General features: G+C 39.2%; 1 protein-coding gene across 1 annotated transcript; it reads right to left on the bottom strand.

Moving 5' to 3' along the window:
• Positions 1 to 3,366: 3,366 nt before the first annotated feature.
• prep (prolyl endopeptidase) lies at positions 3,367 to 14,510 on the bottom strand. The gene is made up of 14 exons (XM_085133381.1): positions 14,281 to 14,510; positions 13,881 to 13,955; positions 12,622 to 12,755; positions 12,375 to 12,505; positions 11,891 to 12,100; positions 9,854 to 9,975; positions 9,628 to 9,733; positions 9,320 to 9,511; positions 9,001 to 9,198; positions 8,611 to 8,714; positions 6,887 to 7,118; positions 6,371 to 6,502; positions 6,112 to 6,268; positions 3,367 to 4,458 (listed from the first exon to the last, which is right to left on the bottom strand). The coding sequence occupies exons 1-14, from the start codon at positions 14,416 to 14,418 to the stop codon at positions 4,164 to 4,166; spliced, it is 2,226 nt and encodes a 741-aa protein (XP_084989507.1). The 5' UTR covers positions 14,419 to 14,510; the 3' UTR covers positions 3,367 to 4,163.
• Between the last annotated feature and the right edge of the window lie 8,122 nt (positions 14,511 to 22,632).

Here is a 22,632-nt window from a genome sequence, read left to right as displayed (position 1 = left end):
ATCTCGTTTGCTTAATTGCTGTTTTTCCGGTTTCCCCCGTGTATTGGGGATAGTTCCCTTTAAAGACTTCCAGTTGTAGTTATACAAATAACTGTGTAATGCGTAATTTCCCTTAAAACAAAACGATAAGCAATCTTTTGGGCGCATTTGTGCGCATCTTTAGCGTCAAATCGGTTTTGATTACGTTTGATTAAAGAACCAATCCATCAAGTCTTCACGGTGGGTAACGTCGGTCATTTCAGGTCAAGGAATGGTAGTGGGGGGGTTTCAGCACATAGGTGAGCCAGTCTCAATCAAGGCTTTTCTTGAGGAGGGTGGATTTAAGCTGGAGGAAATAGGGGAAAATGTTGGTAAAATTTAGCGCACTCACCTGTAAAAGAGGTAGAGGAGGAAGTGGACATGCTTCCTTTTTTCTCTCCCTCTCTCGCCGTGAATGAATGAGATGGCACAGGCAGACCAAGCGTTTCTCCCGGTGTTCCTTTGATAGAGCAAATGTAGGGTGAAGTAGAGATCAGCCTGCTGGACATCAGGTCTCCCGACGCTCTAGTTTGAGTTACATGTTTCATCTGACTTTAACCTGCATGGCGGATGAAGCCAAGTGACCGTCTGGAATCAAAGAGATTTTCCATGGATGAATATTTTATAGTGACTCTGTAACATAAGCTGCAGCAGCGTGAGAGACAGACTGATTTGTTTTAAACTGAACCAACAGATTCCTGTGAGGCTGAGGCACAGATCCGAAAAAAACATCCTCTGAACTGCTCCAAAGGTGATTTTTCTCTCTCTCACTTCATTTCCCAACTTCTCACAAAAGGCTGCTCAAGCTCAAAGACACTGACGGCTCAATCTCATATCTACCCTCCACAAGCCAGGTCTAAAAATTGAATTAGTGCTAGCATTTTAGCTGCAAATGTGAGGTTTCCCCATAAACAAGTCTTCCAGTAGAAAAGATGCAGATGCGTCGTTGGTATGCGAGATCTTCTGAGCTTTATCACTGCTCTTCTAACCATGCGGCATCTATGACCTCCCCCCAACATGCTCCCAACCATCCCCACCTCTCTCCCTCTCTTTCTCTTGTTGATGAAGATCCATACTTAACATCCCCCACCCAGCCCGTTTAAAAGACCTACCCACCACTCAGTAAGCTCAAATTAATTTTCCTTACAAGATTACCATAAATATTCACTCCAATCACCCGTGAAGCGATCATACAGAAGACACCCCAAAGTTATTATTAGCCTATAATGTATCCTCTCCTTCAGCAACCCCAAACTTTCCTCACTGATCTGATGTCTGCTGTTGACTCTTTCAGCTTCATATCCTTGTTGAATAGCGCATCTGGGCTGGTTCCAGATCAGCGACTGGTAACTGAGAAGTGGGGGGTGGGATTGAATAAATAGCGCCATCCATCGGTTTGATAAAGACAGTCAACTTCACTATTATTAATGTACCTCACACTGAGAGAGAAAAAAAAGATAGATAGATAGATAGATAGATAGATAGATAGATAGATAGATAGATAGATAGATAGATACAAAAAGCTACATTCGCAACTATTAAATGATTATATGTGATTATAAGCGTTAATGCTTATAATCACAGGTGTGTGTTCATCGGGCGCGTTATAATGTCTTCGAATGTGTCAGCCAATCAGAAATGAGGATCTTTTTCACCGCTTTCACTAGACATAAGTTGATAAGATTATTGCCACATGTGATGGTTATTTCCACCTAAAGCCAACTTATAATAGGATGTTTTAACATAATATTATAATGTAGGTCATGCATGGGCTAATCCTATAAACCACTTTCTTTGTGTGTGATGTCCCGCCAGCTTCAGCACAGACAAGTGAAACAGTGATGGTGTTTTTTTCTTTTGTGAAGTTTACCACTAGGATCAGTTCACTGACACACCAGTCTACATGTAGGCAGGCAGCAGGATTTCACGGGGTTTTATGCGCCATCTGGTGGTCCAGTATCCTCTGATTTCCCACGCGGGTGTATGTGGACGCGTGCGCATTCAATCTAAATTGGCTGGGAGGTGATTAAAAGGGGGGGCCAAACCTTAGATGAGGCATTGAGTGCTGACAAAGTTATTTGTAACGACTGGGATTTATTTATTTTTTAACATTTTTGATAAATGGAAGCTGGAGCTGGAACAGATGTTAAAGTATTAAGACAGGCAGTATAATTTGGTTTTAAGTAAAGCGAGTCAGTGTTGAAGTGTTGTGTCAGAAAACATTCTCAAAACTTAAAAGAAAAACTGAATCTTCTTGGCGTCAGATTTTACGACTGTTTTAGTTTCATAACATGACGAGTAATTTGGTTTTGCTGGAACACTGAGCACGTTTCATTCAAAATTATCTGAATCTGAAACCACGAGTTTTTTCATGTCCATCTTTAATGTTTCTTTAATGTTTATTGGGTGTTTTAAATAATAGAAATGAAACATATAAACTGTCATTTTTTCTGTCTTCAGATTTATGTTTATCTGAAACTGACATTTTTGCAAAGCATTTGAATTTGTTTAATTTTTTTAACTTCACTTCTAATAGACGTTTTTCTAATTTGATATCAGTTTATTTAAATGTTGTGAAAAATGTAATGTAATGGTGCACACCAGTTTGAATTTAGATAAAAGAAATTTGTGCATGTGTTTTCCTACTAACTCATATGCATTTAAACATTTAAAAAATAAAAATATAACCCATTCTATAAATGATGAAAAAGTCATCATGAAGCTCAACTTCTTGCTATTTTGTAATGTATTGTTCACTAAAGGCGCGGTCACAGAAAGTCAGCTGGATGATGATGGAGTGTTTGAGATGATTATAAAAGTCTCAGGTGTGACTGATTATGCTTATGAAAACCAAAACTGGGGCATCGGAGAGGTTTTTGAACATGAAACATGTACGTTTATTAATCCTCATGGCTCCCTCTGTGAGACCACCCTCATTTTGTACTTGCTGCTATACCAGTTGTTCACTTTCAGCGTGACTGCCCCCTGGTGGAAGACCACACCTGAACTCAAGATTAGATCTAGACGCCCTGACTTGCTCTTTGTCAGGGAACAACAGACCGATTCATATCCCAGGTTCTCGACTCGCTTCTTATTTCATTATATTTTTTTAATAGAAAGCAAAATATTTGTCTTTGTCCAAGATTATCTCAAATAAAAGATTTTTTTTACTCACTGCCTTCATTTGTTTCACTCAAACTTGCCACTTTGGATGGGAGAATTATTCCCCAATTTGGACAATCAAATTTCATATATTTTTATCCTGAGCTGTTACCCTAGTGTAATTTTATTTACTACATAAAGGTGCATAGCTGTTAACATACACAAATAATAAAAGATTCCGATGAGTCACTGTTGAAAAAGTTATTTATTGTATTTGTGGCATTGTGTTTTGTTCCCTTTGAAAAGGAAAACAATCAGCACAAGTCAAGAGGTAGAAATCATCAGTCTGAAATTAATGTAAGGACTGACATTTACTTACACACACACACACACACACACACACACACACACACACACACACACACACACACACACACACACACACACACACACACACACACACACTTTCCCATGGAAACAACCAATTTTTTTTTGCATTTGTTTTCATTTCATCCACCAGCAGTACCATCATCCGTGTAATACTGTCACTAACATTTGTATGTACTGATTTCATCTGACATCAAACAGACTCCATTCTGCGCACAATCCAGAAATAAATTACACACACACACATCACGTTGCAGCACCCAAAGGGAGCAGGAACAATCTTGAAATGAACTATTTGCTATTTTCACCTCATGACTTTAACGGCTGATTGGCTGATTACTGCATCATCCTTGAAAAGAGCCCCCTGTGACTACACAAAACAAAACACATTAGGTGTGAGAGATGCATGTTGGCTTATATTTGTGTGCAGGGCAGAGCCTGATGACTCTGTGATCTAATCTGCTCACACAGGGGGAGGGACAAAAACAGATCAGCACAAAAAAAAAAGGTAGCAGTGCTATAAACAATGTGTCAACATCTGGTATTAACGGTATTCTGGTATTAACGGTATTCTGGTATTAACGGTATTCTAAATATGGTTTGATCAAAGGATTAAAAAAAGAGAAACCCCACACACTTTAAAAGGTAGATGCAGGTTATTTGACCCAAGAGATGTTGAGACAGCGAGCGATGAAGGCGTAAGTGTCAGCCACCTCCTGAATGACTTTGCTGGTGGGCTTTCCAGCACCGTGGCCTGACTTTGTGTCCACAAGGATGAAAAGGGGATTTGTCTGCTTGGGGCTGCGACCTACAATGTGCTGCAGAGTGGCGATGTACTTGAGGGAATGCAGAGGCACTACCCGGTCATCGTGGTCGCCTGTCAGCAAAAGCACAGCAGGGTACTGGACCCCATTGCCTTCTGGTACACAGATGTTATGAAGCGGGGAGTATCTGCAAGAGAGGACCAATGGGAGCTTTGTTAGGACTGCAACCATTTAAATATTAAGTAAACAGCAGATTCTCTCTATAAAAATGTCAGAGCAATGATAATGTTGGAGTAAAAAATGTATTTTGTTTAACCTTAAAATATTCACACTGCTATCCTACATCACAAACGAAACAGTCGGGTAATTTTGTTTGTTCTGAATTTCTTTGTGAGCTTCAGTTCTCAAATCAAGACACAAGGATACCTCCTGGAATTAGATATTTCATTAAAATACAGTACTGTGCCAGAGTTTTGAGCCAATCCTTATTTCTTTATATTTTGCAAAGAAAATTACTGCACAGATTTTCAGTTATTTATTAAAATGGGCAAACAAACACAAGGGAATACAGTATACAAGCTAAAAGCTGACATTGTACAATTCTAATAAGCATGAAAGTTAATATTTGGTATGACCACCTTTATTCCTCAACACAACCTGAACTCTCTCGGGATCAAAGATCTTCTTTGGATGTTGGGTACCCTTTGATCTGTTCTCTGTCAAGATGATCTCACACTGCTTCAGTAATGCTAAAGTGTGTGTTCTGGGGAGACCAATCCATGACTGACAGTGTTTCATGGTGTATTTTTATTTTTCTATTTGTGTATGCTTTTACTGCATTAACTGTGTGTTGAGGATCATTGTAATGCTAAAAAATAAAATGAAGCTGCTGTCAATCAGATGCTTTCCAAACTGTATTGCCTGGTGGATTAAAATCCGACAGCGTTTTCCAAATTCATAATTCCTTAAAATTTGACAAGATCACCAACACCACTGGCTGAGATGTAGCCCAAAACCACTACACCTCAGCCTCTGTATATATTCATCACACCATAAAGACCTGTTACCACTGATCTTCAATCCAGTCTTTGTGTAATTTGGCATAACTCAGCCTCCTCCCTGTTTCTCTTCCTTAGCAATGGCTTCTTGACAACTGGAATTTTTAAATCCCCATTCCTTAAGGAAATGACATTCAGACACTTTATCTGCTGCAGACAGGGTTTTAGGCCTGGAACTTTTTCTTTTGTCCTCCACTTGTCCAGTTTCCTCAATTATTTTAAGGACATGCTGCACACCATGCTGAAATATTCCAGGTTTACAGCTAATAGCTACTTGGGACTCACCTTGTTTGTGCAAAAATACTATTTTGTGTGACTGTTATCTTCATAATTTTTTTTCCAACTAAAGAAATAGGAATAAATTGTGTTTTTGTGACAGGCTGCTAGAAACAAAGCGTCTAAAGATAAGATTTGAAATTGGTTCTTCACCAGGTTGTTATGTGTAGACACAACGCTGGTTCTTACCTTGTGTTAGGTGCCTTTGTTGTACTTGAATGAGTCACACAAATTAATGATTTTTTGTTTTTAGTGGTCAGGGACAAAGAAAGATTTTGACAGACCTTCACAAAGCCTGGAGAACTATTGTTCGAAACCATTCTAGGGTTCAAAAAGTGAGAGTAGCTCAAGACTTCTGCAAGCACTGTATATTTTTTTATGTCCATGTAGCCAATGTAATCAGTGAAGCTTAGATTAAAATGTATAAAAGAAAGGCAGCTGATGTAAATGCACCCTACAGTATATAATTCACATTAAAATCTAGACTGTGGTCAGAGAGCACCTACTTGATCAGGCATTCAAACTGCTCTTTGTCTTCTGAACAGCCAAAGTCTGTGGTCCAGGCGTGCCCGATTGTGAACTTGTGGAACTTCAGCATGTCCATGACGCCCACCTGAGCTACTGCACATCCAAACAGCTCAGGCCGCTCGTTTACACAGGCCGCTGAGACAGGACACCAAGGATTCAGAAACATCATCATCTATATCCATTTGCTGCAATTATATTGTTTTAGTGTATCTTGTTCTTTAGTGGAAGCGTACGTACCTACAAGCAGGCCACCATTGGAGCCTCCATTTATAGTCAGTTTGGAGGGAGAAGTGTATCCCTCCTTGATTAGATATTCAGCTGCACACTGGAAGTCTGTGAAGCAGTTCTGTTTATTTGCCAGCATGCCAGCTGGAAAAAAGAATACAAAGTATGTAAATGAGGACTTTGCGCTGGTAATATTTAAAAGATTCCATCCAGGCACGTTTGAAAAGATCTAAAATTATTCTGCTTTGAATAATAATGTGTGTCTGATAATGTGTGTCTGCTTGTCAGGTTAGAAATTCTTAAAAACAACATTTATGCCTCCTCAGCCACAGAAAACTCTATCAATATGCAAATATATTAATTTCAAACTTTTAACTAAAGATGTCATTATTAAAAGACAAGACACAATCTACTGTATGTGCTACAAACACACACAAACACAGGCGTTTTCTAACAGGGCAAACTGGACATGCCCTTGCGATTGAGCTCTGTAGTCATGTTTATAATTACGTGTCAAAAGCTCCTCACCTTTGTGCCAGGTCTCCCCATATTCTCCTCCTCCTCTGATGTTGGCGACAGCTAAAACTCCTCCCAGATGTCTGACAAATATGAGTCTGGACACGCTGTAGCTTGGCGTGATGGAGATGTTAAAGCCCCCGTAGCCATATAAAAAACCTGGATGGGAGCCGTCCATTTTGATGCCCTTCTTGTGAACAATGAACATGGGTATCTGAGTGCCATCCTTTGAGGGAAAAAAGATCTGAGACAACAAGAGAGAGAAAAAAAAGATTGTCAGGGAAACAAAAGGAGATGGGATGCGAATTACAAAAAGGTAAAGAACAGTAAAGCTTACATCACCAGTCTATCCTTGTTTCTGAGTCAGAAGACAAGAGAAGACACAGGAGCTCTTTTAAAATCCTGTCTGCATCGTGAACATTTTACACTTACAGAGCTATTTTCGAGGCCGCTGTTTTCAGCAGAAGTATATAAATATATCTAACTTTGGGACACTATATGTACAGAGGAAGTAAAAAGAATTTGAAACATGGTCTGGCCAAGGCTAGACTATCTAAAGGACAATTTACTGCAAGTTTCTCAGGAATCTGAACCACTTAAATATAAAATCAGCTATGTCAGGTCATCCATTCCCGGCCCATAATCATTTCCCAGGGACACTGACAACATCTATCGTAACATAAAAGCTTCAAATCTTATTACTAATTGCAAAATTTCTTTCTCTTTCATTTCTCTCCACAGGTGACCAGCTTCCAACTCCATCTGGCAATCAATCTTTTTTTTTTTTTAATAAATCAGAATTAATGGCTGTTACTTTGGCTACATTTAAAGAGAAAGGGCTCATGTCTCCTATGACGGCCGAGCAATCCTTCCCGTTATACTTCCGAATACTCCATACTCCATTGGAGCCCACAGAAGCACCACATCTGCACGCACACTCACGTTCACCATCTTAAAAACAAATTTACGTTACTTAGACCCAGGCAGCAAGTATCATCAAGGCTTTACTCTCAACTGTTTGGTTCAATTTGATGATGGAGGTGTGCCTCACTCCCTGAGTGTCCTTGCAGGTAGAAAGAACTACAGTCATGAGGCAGTACTTTCCATAAACCTTTGTCCAGGTGATTTTTTTGAAAGAAGGAAACTTGCTAAGAGTTTAAAAAAAAAAATGTCAGAAAAAGTTGCTTATTTGCCACAACAAGGTGAACTGACATGTGACAGTTACTACTGTGAACACACCCATGCTGACTTGGTTTATAGCCTCATGTTTACAAACATACAACATCTAAAAAACACAAAATTAAACTAAGAAACAAATATCTGATGATTTGACTATTAGGGTACAATTCTAGTTAAAAAAAAAAACATACTTTGAAAGCTCAGTTTGAGTGCTGCTTACGTTAATAAATGCTACCAATACCTGATTTAGCCCACCTTTTCTACAACAACCCTAAGCCGATAGTTTGCCCACAGTTTGCTGTTTTCGAGCCAGACAATTGATAAAACCCTTCATTTTGTTTGTCAGGGTACAAACTGGCCTGTACACCACCGGTTTATGTCTGTCATTTTGGATAAATGCTGGGTCAGTACTTTAAAAACTAGGTTAAAGTTGGGCATTTATGCATAATTAACTGTTAAGATATCTTTTAATAAATGTGTTTACTGCAGCCTATTTTTAAAGAGAAATGAAACACACCTATTTAAACACTGGTAATCCCAGTCTAGGCTCTAGTTACCTGTGTGGTCTGGTAGTCGGAGGGGTTGAAGCCTTTGACAGTGACCTCTCTGAAGATATGGGGCTGCAGGGGCTCCTTGGTTAGGTCACAGTGGTAAATGATGGCTAGATGAAAAGAAAGTAAAAGTTTCATTTTCTTTACTATTTTGAAATCACTTCACAATCAGTGAATTCTTAAAGACAGTACAAATTTACTTCATGAAATAATACGTGGAACTTAGAAACGAGAACAATTGCATTACTTGTTTCTTATTTATACAAACTTAACATAAAGGTTGACTTATTTCACTTAAACAACAATATTTGCACAGGTAGAAATTGCGAGACAAAGGCATCTGATAAACAAAATAGCTTTTTTAAATTAAAAATAATAATTTTTGCATTATAGTACCTGGAGATAGGAAAGAAGTGAAATAATAGAAGATTTCAGAGTCTCGCTTTCGTCCTGTGAACCCTACTATGGATCCAACATCAAGAGGGAAGGTCCTCAGCTCCTCTCCTGAGCTCAGACGATACATTTTCAACACATTCTTCACATCATGGAGGAAGCACACGAACAAATAGCTGGAGTATGTACAGGTGGCAAACACTGCAAGGAAGACATGGCAAAAGAATGAATGACATTGAAATGTACCTTTAATGACAGGGCGAAACTGCTAACGCTTCATATTTTATAGGGAAAAGGTCATGCACGTTTTGCAGAACCTCACCAATGACATCCTTCTCATGTTGAGGCAGGAGCTCCTTCCAGCTGCTCTGCTCCGGAGAGGCAAAGTCGATGTTGATTAGTCTGTAACGAGGGGCGTCTAAGTTGGTCTTGAAGGTGAACAATGTGCCCTCGTTCGTCACGTATTCGTACTCGGCGTCAAAGTTGTCGATTAATTTTACCCATGGCAAAAGTCCTGAGCAAACAAGGATTTCAGTTCTAAAATCAAAGTGTTAAGCAAGTAACAAGAACAATATTTGTCTTAAAGTGCCAAAATACTTTGAGAAATAAAGAGAAACAAGTACAGAATACCTGTAATACCCTGAGGAGTGGTCTTGAGGTCACAATACCACAGTCTGTTGACAGGATCACAACCTTCTCTGATAGACAGCAGCACGTAGCGCCCATCTTCTGATACCTACAGTACATCTGCAATCATTAAACTGCACCTGAATGCCAACTAAAACATGCATTCTGTCCAAGTTTGATGACATGACACTAGAGGGGAAAAAAAAACAAAAAACAACTTCACACATACTTCTGCTCCACTCATCCATTTGGGGTGATCAGGAAACTCTGCACATAGGACGTCCTCAGACTGTGGAGTCCCCAGAACATGATAGTATAACTTCTGATGCAGGTTAGTGGAGGTCTCAGTGCCTGAAAGCAAAAAACAAAATCGAATACAAAAAGACGAAGAGTGTTACGAGTGGGTGCCAATTTCATAATACTAGATAACAAAAGGTTTCAAAACAGAAAATAAAAAATATTGACAAATGACAAACATTTCGCCTTATGACATTAAATACATTGTCCATTTACAGTGGCTCAAAAGTAATTGGACATACAAACGTAACTTTACATGGATGAAAACCATTTACAATCTTTGACTGTCTAAAACCAGCAAACATCACCAAATGCTGTGTTTCACCTCGCTGGAGATGGTCTGCTAGGCCTTCATTTGGTGCTTGTTTGTGAGTCTTTCTGCATTTGTGCACTTTGCTCTATTGGAATGACAACAGCTTACTGACTTGACCACTGAAGAACATCCAATTTCTTTGCCTTGAGTAACTTTTTGGTTGCTTTTGCAGTATGCTTTGGGATAATATTCATTTGCACTGTTTAAGCACTGCCCTATGAGTTTTGTAGCATTTGGCTGAAACTGAGCGAGTATAAACCTGTACACTTCACAACTCATACTGCTATTTCTTTCAACACTTACATCATTAATAAACACCAGTGATCCATTTCCACTGACATTATATGGTAAATGGTAAATGGCCTGTATTTATATAGCGCTTTACTAGTCCCTAAGGACCCCAAAGCGCTTTACATATCCAGTCATCCACCCATTCACACACACACACATTCACACACTGGTGATGGCAAGCTACATTGTAGCCACAGCCACCCTGGGGCGCACTGACAGAGGCGAGGCTGCCGGACACTGGCGCCACCGGGCCCTCTGACCACCACCAGTAGGCAACGGGTGAAGTGTCTTGCCCAAGGACACAACGACCGAGACTGTCCAAGCCGGGGCTCGAACCGGCAACCTTCCGATTACAAGGCAAACTCCCAACTCTTGAGCCACGATCGCCCCAATATGGTAACATGACACGCTTCTCCATACTTTTCTCTTGTCATCATCTGGTAAAAAGTTCAAATTTGTTTGTTTTTTATTTCCTTCCCAGAACAATGCAGATTCTTTTAGATGATTTCTGGTAACATCTAATCTGGTCCTCCTGTTCTTGACTGTAATGAGCAGTTTTCACTTTATAGCAAAGTGCAAACTGCTGCATTTCCTGCTGTACCTTGACAATTTGTCGTGTTCTTGTCGTGTTAGTGTGAACTAACTTTTCTAAACCATGAAAATAATTTTGTCATCATCCAACTTTGTTGTCTAAAGCTCCCGGATCTCTTTATTTTTGGTTTTTAGTTTTTTAGTCTAACGATGACAGTGAAAAGTTGTTACAAATGTTACAAAAAAATCAGCACTTTGACTCATTTGTCATGAAATAACAATGGAACAGGCCTCACCTGGCCATTGAAATGCTTGTCAGTCAGTTAGCAATTTCAGTCTATGAAAACGGAGGTCTGTGTATGAAAATGTCTGTAATTCCTCAACATCTAACATGTGTTTTTTTATTCTTAATTCAAGTTTTTAAAAAAAAAAAAAATAATAATAATAATAATAATACATTAATTAAGTTTTATTTTCCACTCACATTTGAGCAGACATTGCTGCTGCATGCAGTTTAACAGTCTGTGTAGACGGCATTTGGAGATATATAAATTTGAAACCGCTAGCAATTATCTAATGACAATTTAGCTTTTCATTAGCTTTTTTAAATGGTAACTGGCCAGTGCACAGAAAAGCGAGTCCTTAAGCAGATATCCATTAATCCATTTTCTTCTGTCCTGGCAGAGAGCCCTGTCCCATGAGGCTAGGTAGGCAGACTGAGTTCCAAGAATGTCAATTATCTTATAAGTATTTCATATTTTGAGGGTAATCTACTGCAGCTAAATGAGGGTTTAGTATTTAAGAATGTTTGAATCCTGTCCAACACAGTCTTACCATCACTTTTGCCCTCCTGGTCAGGATACGAGTTGTAAAAAAGCCCCTTCCCATCATGGGTCCAGGACATGCAACTAAACTTGACTCGCTCCAGGTGGTCCTCTAAAGGCACAGCGCCCTCAACGCGCAGAAAGCGGATCTCCACCCAGTCAGATCCACTGGCACTAGTGCCATATGCCAAGTACTCTCCATCCTCAGAGAATGCATAGCCTTGAAGAAATCAGAGAAACATAAATAGAATGTTATCAAGGAAACTTAACAAAATTTAGACATCAGAGAGGACACTATATTTGTAGAGATTTTTATTCAAAACTGAGTAAAAACTACCACATGAAGCAACTATTACTTGAAAGGCAATTTTGAACTAAATGTATTACTAAAATTACTAAAATTAAAAAGAGCACACGATCCAGAAATGCAGGCAACATATTTTTTCATATTAGTAAAATGGGTACTTTGCTTTTACAATAGCCACGGCTGATACCTCGCAGAGCAACTGTCCCATCCTCAGAAAATGTGTTTGGATCTAAGAAGACTGTGGGCTCGGCATCTAGGTTCTCTTGCACATACATCACACTCTGGTTCTGGAGGCCCGTGTTGTAAAAGTGAAAGTACCTAAAAAACAAAGAGAAAAGCTACTGGAATGTCACATAATCACTCTGTCATCTAACACTAAAGCTGAAATCCAACATCAAAAATATTATTATGGAATCAGTTGCAGCAAGCTTTACCTGCTTCCTCTCTTGAAGGGACAGCTATACTTGGGATAGTCATACAGCTCAGTCATGCGCTCTTTGAACAGCTCTCGCACCTCACAGTGCTCTAAAAATGGCAAAGTGAGCTTGTTCTGGGCACTGACAAAGGCCTAACGGAAGAAAGCATAATACAACCATGCTTTACATTTTACCATTATCATTTCAACAGACTGCTCAAAAGAGAAAATAATATTTTAGCAGATATCTTTGCTGTGGGAAAAGTATCCACCTCTTCCTGAGTTCTTTTTTTGGCATATTTGTCATGATTAAATGTTTTAGATCAAACTTTAATATCAACGATAACCTGAATAAATACAAAATACCATTTTTAAATAAAGATCTTATTTTTACTAAGGGAAAAAAGCTATCCAAACCTTCAAACAAGCTAGGTTTTCAGATCATACTAATTAGAGAAGATAATTTTGTTAAACATTTGCATATTTTTCATTTCTCATGTCTCATGATCTATTGAACTGAAGCAGTCTGTTAATTTAGGTTAAGTTTAAAATATACCAAGAGACACTAAAAACATACAGACCCAATGACTACTGATTCTTTGTGCATGAAAATATAACAAAACAACTACGAGTAATGAGTAAGGGATTAGAAAGTAGTCTTGCAAGGCCAAGTTGCCATATCCGCCTGACTCGATTGGTGGCCCAAAAACCCCCCGAAACTGACCCTAACCCCAATGCCACAACTGCCACAGGTAAACAGGGATCAGGCAATTGGCATCCTAACTCCTACGGAGAAAAATATGATTTACAAATGTGTACAGTAATTTGTGTGTAACATTTCAGGACTCACAATCCACATATAACTTACACGTAAATGATTGTACACAATTTTTAATATTAGTTTATGCTTTTGAAGCAAGTGTCTCTCCACAGAAATCCATAATGAATATGGAAGAACTGAAATGTATAAATGAAAATCCAATATTGTTGTTCTATAATGCCTCTGATAGGCTGAGCATTTTATATGTACTGGGGTTATACTAATATTAAAAGGTGCTTCATCTGAAACACGTAAGTATGACAAATATGCAAAAAAAGAAAGAAAGAAAGAAATCAAAAGATGCTACGCTTTAAATGCGCCTGTGACATTTAATACCAACACTTAACTATCAAATCACATGCCCACATTTCTTAATTACAAAACGCGACACAACAACTAAATATGGCAGTAAAAAATACAGAATTCGCTGGTGATTTGAGTGGTAACGGGGAGTTTACCTGTGTCTTTTCACTGTCAGGGTCCTCCAGCCAGCTGTAAGGGTCAGGTACTTTGCAGCCATGATAGTCATCCACCTGAGACCAGCCACAGAGGAATGATTAAAAGGTGAAGTAGCTACGCAAAACAGAGTTGAGCTATCGGGGTTATAAGCCCAGGGTGTTTAGTAAAGTTAATCAGGTAGCATCTTGAAAGGCTAAAATTGGACTTGTAGTTAAGTTATGGCTATCTCTGAAGTGCATGCATTTTTGTCAACATAGCCAATCTCGGTTTACCAGTGATGGCTAAGCTAACTAGCATGCTAACAAAGCGAACGCTATTTTCAATGAATGAAAGCGCGTGATGATTAAGCATCCCGGCTTATTAGCACGCTAGGCTAGTTAGCAACCCACATTTACTTACAACTGACTCGTCGCGGTAAGCCTGGGGATACTGAAAGGACATTTTGGACGTCAGTTTTCGGGAATTTCGTAACCAAAAAAGCTGCCGCAGAGATTGGAAAGGTGCTTTTGAAATGACTCTCGCGGCCCTGTAAAACATAAACTTAAACCGCAGAAGCTTTTGTGTGGAAAAGATACCGCTGCTTGTACACAGCCAACAAGCGCTTTCATGAGAATTCACTGACTGTCAACCAATGTTTTACAGCGCCCTCTGTTGGCCAATAGCGAGAAGACGATTCTTGGAACCTGATTTAACCAACCACTTAAAATGAATTTAATAACCTCAATTAAAAGGTTTTAATGTGAAATCATTTATGTAGTCTATTACGTGCAATAAAACAAATAAAATGGAGATTACGTGGTTCAGTACTTTCCCCTGTAGGCCTACACACTTCTTTAAAGAAGCAACATAACTGACAAAGAAATGAAATGCAATAGTTTAAATAGTCTGTATCTAACTGTATCTAAACCAGGGATTCATGCAAGCATAAAGTGTTTAATGGCAAGGTCTAAGCTAAGCTTTGAAACACTTCTTGAAAACTGCTACAGTAAATTTAAAAGGAATTCAAAACAATGTCAGATGCTTATCAGCATCTACAGTTTCGAATTCTGTGTTTGCTATTGATCTTTGTAGTTTTTATTCAGTCTACTTGCAAAAATAGACTAATACAGTTTAATAAAGCTGGAATGCCAGTAGAAGTCATTTCAATTTAGAAATGAATACACAATATGTATAGACCTGTAAACAGTGTTTATCTTATTTTTTCTTTTCTTTTTTGATAGGTTAGCAGTCCACTCTAAACAGAGCAGCTTTGTTAAATAGTGACATTATTGGTAAAGGTTATCTGAGTCCACTGGGAATCTCCATCACTAGCCTTATCTATCTGACAGCACAAGAGGACGGTCAACTCTTCACTCTTTTTGCTTCCTGCTCATCATCGTCCCCTCCCTTCCTTCCACTTCTTGCTTAATCAATCAGCGCTGATTTGACCATTATTATCTCTGGCACCTACTCTTACACAATGACTGATAGCGCAGGATAAGGCTCACCGAGGCAGCTCATAGCTTGAGGAAATGAGCGGAACTAAGTGATTAATTATAAGATACAGTGTGTTTCTTAGAGAACTGATGGGCTTTAGTTTTATTTGGCTTATTATGTGTATTTTTAAATGGAATTAAATGTATTTCCAGCAGTGATCTGACTTGTTTTATATAAGTTTATTTATCTGTGACGCAACATTTTGACTTCATGTCATTCGTGAGGTATGCAGATAAGAGGCTTGTGACAGCTTTAATTACGTAGTTGCGTTTGCATCAAAAAGGAAACACATTGTTGGGATACCGCTGGCGATCAGACGTGCAGATGTCTGCAGGGAGATTGGAAAGTGTTTTTACTTTTAGACTTGGCTTGAAGCATTTCCCGGCTGTCACATGGTCAAACCGGGTGGAATGCTTTGAAAAGTTCAGACTGTAAAAGATTCTTAATCAGTGAGATCTTTTCATGGGTGAATTTACAATGAAAGTAAAGAATGAGAGAAGCTAAGTGCAGGTGATGGAAAAGCAAGAAGTGTTTTACCTGTGTTGTCTTTTCCTCTGTTGAGAAAATGTAGTTGCGAGCGGGATATATTTCAGGTTGTGTCATTGCTGTGTTCGGGTTGTTGCATTGTTCCTGGGCGGATAGATATGATCTTTTTAGATGGATTTTTTTTTACGTCGGAAATGTTTGTGGTGGTGTTTTGAGGTCAAAGTGCTGTCGCTGCGCTCACCCACCCCCACAGCCCCTCTCACCTCCAGCCGTCTTCCCTTTTTAAGCTGGACTCAGGAATACCCTTCTATGCAAAGGGGATCTCTTCCTGTTTGCCGATTGTCATTGTCCTCTGACGCCTCTGTTTCCCTGACAAACCGAGGAGGAAAAAAAACACTCAACAGTTTGAATGAGCATGTTTGTGTTTACCTTGCAATGCGGACTATTTTATGCTCATAGAGTAGTTGGGTTCATTCACTTGTATATTTGACATAGAGCTGGGATGGGCCAGGAGCTGCCCATGCATGAATTACCCCCCCATGCCCAATTTCCACCATTGTCCAAAGCCTGTCCGGAGATCCACGCAACCCACCCACCCCCACTCTAACCCTAATTGTCGGAAGCACCTGTCTCTGTCGCAGCAGTTTAAGAAGGATGACCACCTGTTGTGTCACCATGTAGGGTTACCACAAAGTCATCTCATTCAAAAAACCTCCACTCACGCTGGCTCCTGTGATGCACTGCATTTCATTGCATGTGTGAAGCTCTTTTTGGTTTAGGCTTGACTAAAACGCAAACCAAAAAGAAAACGAACAAATCAGTAAAGCATAAAGAAAGCTGCCGATGATGTCCATCTAAGGAGAAGAGATGACACTGATATCAGCACCTGACTGGAAAAAACAGTTTAATGTACCAAGATGAACTGTGCTAAACAGATCTAAGTGATGTACAGATTGTGAAATCTGTACATCGCTTAGTCATTATAAGAGCTATGTAAGTAAGTAGATCTCTTCTTCAGCTCTGTCTTTAAGCTTTTCTTCAGCATCTACAGATAGATTGATACTGTATTGATGCCATAAGGGAAATTATCATGCTACAGCAGCAGGATAATGAATAAAAATAGTACAGTCTACAATAAATAAACAGCATAGTTAAAATAAGTAAGTAAAAATGCAACAAAGCGCATAGTGAGGGCCTTATGCTGTGAGACAGTGTAAAAATGTATATATGCAAAAGTGACTAAAAAATAGAAATAGGTTTAAGTTAAAGGAGTAAAAGTAAGATCAACATTGTGCAAAATATTATGTACGCTATAAATCTAGGGAACAAATACATTGCTGATGTAATGTTTTATCATGGGACAGGGAGACTAGTTTTCATGTAATCTAGTCAGTGCAGTTAGTTGTGACATTTTTTTATTTTTCATCTCAGATGCTGTCACTGTGCATTTTCCTTTTATGAAGTGTTTCCCAAAGATTCTTGGTGTCACAGTCGAGTCCCAGTAATTCGATTTAATAACAGTAGTTCAAAGGGATCCACGCACAACAAAACAATACCCAGGCAATAATAAGGATGCTTTTAATCACAGAGATCACAGGGGACAGCTTCCTGGCTGTCATTAGCCAGGGCTGGGATAACAGTGTGTGACGATGCAGTGGTGGTGGGGTCAGTAAAATCTGTCCCCTCAGATATCCTCAGACAACAGGATGTTATTGAGTATCCAGCCGAGGGAAATTACAGCACACGTGGAAGAAGGATGCGACCAGTGCAAAAATTATAGGAAACGTTAAATGCCTTTGTCATGGTGTTCAGACGTGCTACTGTGCCATTTTCATTGACTCTCGGGCTAAGGCAAGATGCCGTGACTCATGCCGTATGTTGACAAGTGACAAAACAGCCATTATAAAATTGGGTTTGAGCTGTGACAACAAGCCCAATGTTGTCCACTAGTGATCTCACATCTGTGTATTTCGGGATAACGCAGCTAATAAGGTCCTGTCAGCATCTATTCAGACATACAGCCGAGATTTCATTCAGCAGAAAAGCATAAAATAAGAACCGCAATAAGACCAAGTCAATCACCCAGAGGAGAAAAGACGTTTGCCATTGTTTGTACCGATCATGCTGAAAAGGGAAAGAGAGCACTCAGGTTACCCAAAGGCAACGTGGTGAAAGAGCTGAGAATAAAAGGGCAGGTTTAAAACAACACAACTTTCAGGTGCCAAGGGTTTTTGATTGCTTGTTTGTGCTCCTTGTCGTATTCACGCACCCAGAAGTAATGCCAGCGAAAAGAAACGATGATGTCACTGTCTGAAAATAGATCTTCATCTTTCAGTTGAAGCAATTTGTTTTCCTTTATGCTCCGTCTTTCCTCCCGGTCAAACTTGTCTGTGCACTTCTTCCCGCTACACTGAATCAAGTCTTGCCAATGTCTGGCACTCATGTTTTCAAACAGCGATGCTTTCATCACAGGCATCTGCAGTGGCTTTGTGGTCTTTATTAGTTAGAAAAAGGGGGAGCTAAGTGGTAGAACAAAACTGAGATGTCATGATACTTCGACCTCAGTTAAAGAAGTGGTTTGTAATCACTGTGGTAAAGTCCACAGTAACCAGAGAATCATTAGGGAAATGATAAGTTTCCCTATGTCATATGTCCATCAGCTCGACCTGTCTCCTGTCTTTATCTCCTTTCCTTTGTTTTGTCTTTGAACCTTACCTGCTTTGTTTTCTGGGTTTGTCACAAAGAGAAGAGGAGGAGCTATCAGGAGGAAAATGAACGTATTGCTTGCGTGCAGACAGATATTACCCTTTCAAAATACAAAACAAATATGTGTTTGTGCGTGCCCTGTAATTTTGCAGTTGACATGTGCACTTAGAGTGGGGCTCTGGGACCCTTTTAATGACCGGGACGGGCAACGCTGGAGACAGGTGGAAGACAGCGCTGTCTGACTGGTCTGATGTGCGTGCGTGTGTGTGTGTGCATGTGTCTTTGCATTGGTTTCTAAGTTGTCGCACATACTCAGATGTGCCGACAGACATGCTGGCACCCGATGATGTCACTGGTGTTGTCACTGAATAACTGTAAGCTTCCTCTTTTTGTGACAAAAAAAAGAAATCACACCATTTGTGCTCACTTGCTCAAACAGGACGTTACAATAATAGCAGCACTCTCATTAGCACAGAGTTCATCAGTGCCAAAAAAAAGTTTTCGCTTTTTGTATTTCTCAGTATCACTCTCTTGTTTGCCCATTGAAAGTGAAGTTGTACAAACTTACACAGATAGCTTTGTATAAGAAAAACTGTGGTCCTAGCACAAAGGGAAAAATACTATAAAGTACAAGCCTGCACATGTAGTGTTTCTTGTTTGAGTCAAGAGAAGACCTAGCATATTGTTTTTGTTTTGTTTTGTTTTGTTTTTGGGGTAGTTGGTTGAGTCTCTGCACTCTACTTCCTCTGTTTCATTCTTTATGCTAACCTAAGCTAACTGTTAGGCTAAAAAAATGAAGCTAGCACTCAAGCAATAGATTTTGCAGTTCCTCAAATGGCCACTTGGGGCTGGCTACAAGAAGAACAGAAGAAGTGAAAAACCTGACCAAGACAGCAGGAAGTGAAACAGATACAATTGCAAAGTGGGCAAAAAAGAAAACAAATAAAATAAATGTGGTTTAACAGGAACCAAAAACCACAGAACATGTGCTTCATCTTGGTAGGTATTTTTTTCTTTGCTATGTTACTTGGAACTAATGCACAGATATGTGTATATTTGTTATGCACGGATACAGTTTGCTAGCCAAGTTTTCTAGCTTAGATGATAACTTCACTTCACCGTCTTATCTAGACCTAAATAACATCAGTTACCTAATTGTTAAGTGATAAAGTAGCTGTTTGCAGGTTGGAGACATTATTGCATCAGACAAAGCTCCACTGCTTACATTTCCCCATCCCCTTAAAAAAGCAGTCTTTTTAGTTTTATTTTTTTTTTCTTTTATTTGATCTTCCTCCTATATTATTACAGCATTTTTCATCATGTGGTATTGATTTTTTTTTTTTTTTAATTTTGCTAACAATTTAACCCTCATCCGGCACATTACCTTGATTTAGCCTAATGATACAACTATAGCTAGCTAGCTGAAGATAAAAGAACATAACACTGTATTTAAACTGTTTTTTCACTAATATTGTTAATATTTAGGGTTTGTTTCGATTAACTCATTTATGTCTTATTTTAACACTCCTTGTATTGACAGTTATCAGTGTTTTCAAGTAACTTCGGGATACCCACTTGCTATATTTAAACGATTTAAGCGCTCATCAAGTGCCTGCAAACTCATTTTCTTTTGTGATTCAGAGAGCGATGCTCCTTTGGTGAAGGTATTTCATTTGATACTTTGTTTTAAAAACCATCACACACAAGAAGTGTATTTTGGTCAGCACTGCTAATAATTAAAGAATTGTCAAGGTGAGATTCAAAGGATTATTATTTCCTGTGTAAGGAACTGATTGCACTCACTCAAGAGGGTACTTACAAAGTAAGCAAGGGGTAAGCATGAATACGTATACAGCTAAGCACATTGCATCAGTTTAGGGGTCACAGTCAGGCTTCCTGTGGATCTTTGTTCAAAATATAAAAGGAAGTTAAGCATGTATGTGTGTGAGTGTATGAGAGAGAAATAGTGAGGGGAAATTCTACAAGTGGCTAAAAAAATGACTGCATGGATCAGGTTGGCCTCATGGATGGCTACTTGTTCAAGAGCCATCCAAAAATATGAGGAGGCTGCTCCTTAGAGACAAAAAATATGATAGATATAGACAAAGACAAACAGATATATATACACAAACACGCATAAAGACATGTCAAAAAGAGAGTTTTTATGGGATTCTTTAGAGCCTTGTGAAAATCTTTGTACACACCATCTACTTCCATAGGAATCAAAAAGGTAAATAGCGTACAGTTGCTGCAAATTTAAATTCAAGTGTTTTTTTGATGATCAAAAAGTTTGAGCATCACTATAAAAGCATACATTTTGGTAGTTTGTTGGTTTGGAGAATTCAGGTGTAAAATCCTACAATCTTCCCAGGAGTGGATTTCCCAAAAAAAACAAGAGTCAGATTTTAGACTCTTTAGGCCCCAGTTAGCAAGCTAAATGCTAAAGTTGGAGCATGACTTAAGTTTGTAAAGTTCCATATATACAAACAAATTCTGGAAAAATGTCTAGAACAGACCAAAGTAGATATGTTTGACCATTGCTGGAAACCAAACCAAACACAGGATATCAGTGCAGACATCTCTTATCAAATGTGAAGCACAGTGATGAAGGGTTGAGGATTTGGCTTATTAAGGATTCACAGGACATGGGAACCTTGCTATCATGAACCCCTCTGTATGCCAAATTCTAGAGTGAAATGTGAGGCCATCTGTCCGACAGTGACAGTGGCAAACCTACAAGACAGTGGCTGAAAAAGAGAATAACCTAGGTGTTGCAATGGCTTGGTCAAAGTCCAGACCTAGAAGTCAATGAAATGCTGTGGTGAAAGCTGTGCATAAACAAATGCAAACCTCAATGAATTGACGTAATGTTGTAAAGAAGAGCGGGCTAAAATTCCTCCCCAGCGATGTGAGAGAATGACGTACTGACAGTCATACAGTAAATGATGACTTCAAGTTATAGCTTCTAAAGGTGGTTAGCTAAAATAATCTTGGTGCGCACTAAGTTTTTCAGAGGATTGTGAAAACTGTCCTGTGGAAACTGTTTTTCACATGACTTTAAAACACTACTGTGTATATTTAAGAGATTCTGACTACATACCATTTTCTTTGGGGTTGGGCAGATAGGTTGAAAAAGAGAGTGCGTGTTTGCGTGAGTGAGTATGTGTAATAGTTTGTGTGCATCCTTCCCGGATGACAGGCCCCTCTGTTGGTCATTATTACAGTCTGGCTTAGTAATCAAGAGGAAGACAAAACAATGTGAAAAGGCTTTTGATACAGGCAGGTGTGGCTCCTGGGGGTCTGACACTTCCTTGCTTGTACAACTGTCTATCTAAAGATGTTAGTGTCTGTAAGCACACCCCCCCCCCCCCCCCCCCTTGTTTTCCCACTCAATGCTTCAAGTGAAATTTAATCCAGCAACTGGTTCTTCTTTCTTTCTTTCTTTCTTTCTTTCTTTCTTTCTTTCTTTCTTTTTTTTAGATCAGAAACAAATGCTGTGGCTATTTTAGAGTAATAGTCGGACCTTAAAGAGAGTCAAACCGTTTCCTAAGTATTAGTAATTGTGATAAAGAGGCATGATACAACTAAAGAGTGAGAAAAAGTACACCTCATTTCAGACAAAATACTCAGGAAGGACTTTGAGGGGTCAACCACAATGCTTTGGTTCTCAGAGCAGCATGTTAGTTTCCATTATCAACCATCAGGTTACTGTAAACTCATGTGATGCTGTATGGAAGCTTGTGCAGTAAAATAAACAGTGAATCGAATTTTTTAAAACCCCCAAAAAACTGTTTTTGCAGAGAACTAAGGATTGCTATATGCATGACAAGACTGGCATGACATTCTGATGCCAGTTAGGATAAGAACATACAGACACCTATAATTTCTACTATCCAGCCTGTTAAGAACATCTTTTGTGGGTCAGCTGAGTACAGTGATACATTTTTTTTCTTCCTGTTCTCCTCATCTCTGTGGGTGGCTTTGTCAGGATCTGAAAAGACATCTGCTGTGAAGTGCAGTAGCATTCCTGGCCCTGAAACCACGATAATAACCCTTGGCCTGTCAACAGGAGATCATCCAGCA

The sequence above is a fragment of the Neolamprologus multifasciatus genome, chromosome 15 (genome assembly GCF_963576455.1).
Source record: "Neolamprologus multifasciatus chromosome 15, fNeoMul1.2, whole genome shotgun sequence".
Lineage (NCBI taxonomy): Eukaryota > Metazoa > Chordata > Actinopteri > Cichliformes > Cichlidae > Neolamprologus > Neolamprologus multifasciatus.
This window is presented reverse-complemented; position numbering and strand designations above follow the sequence as displayed.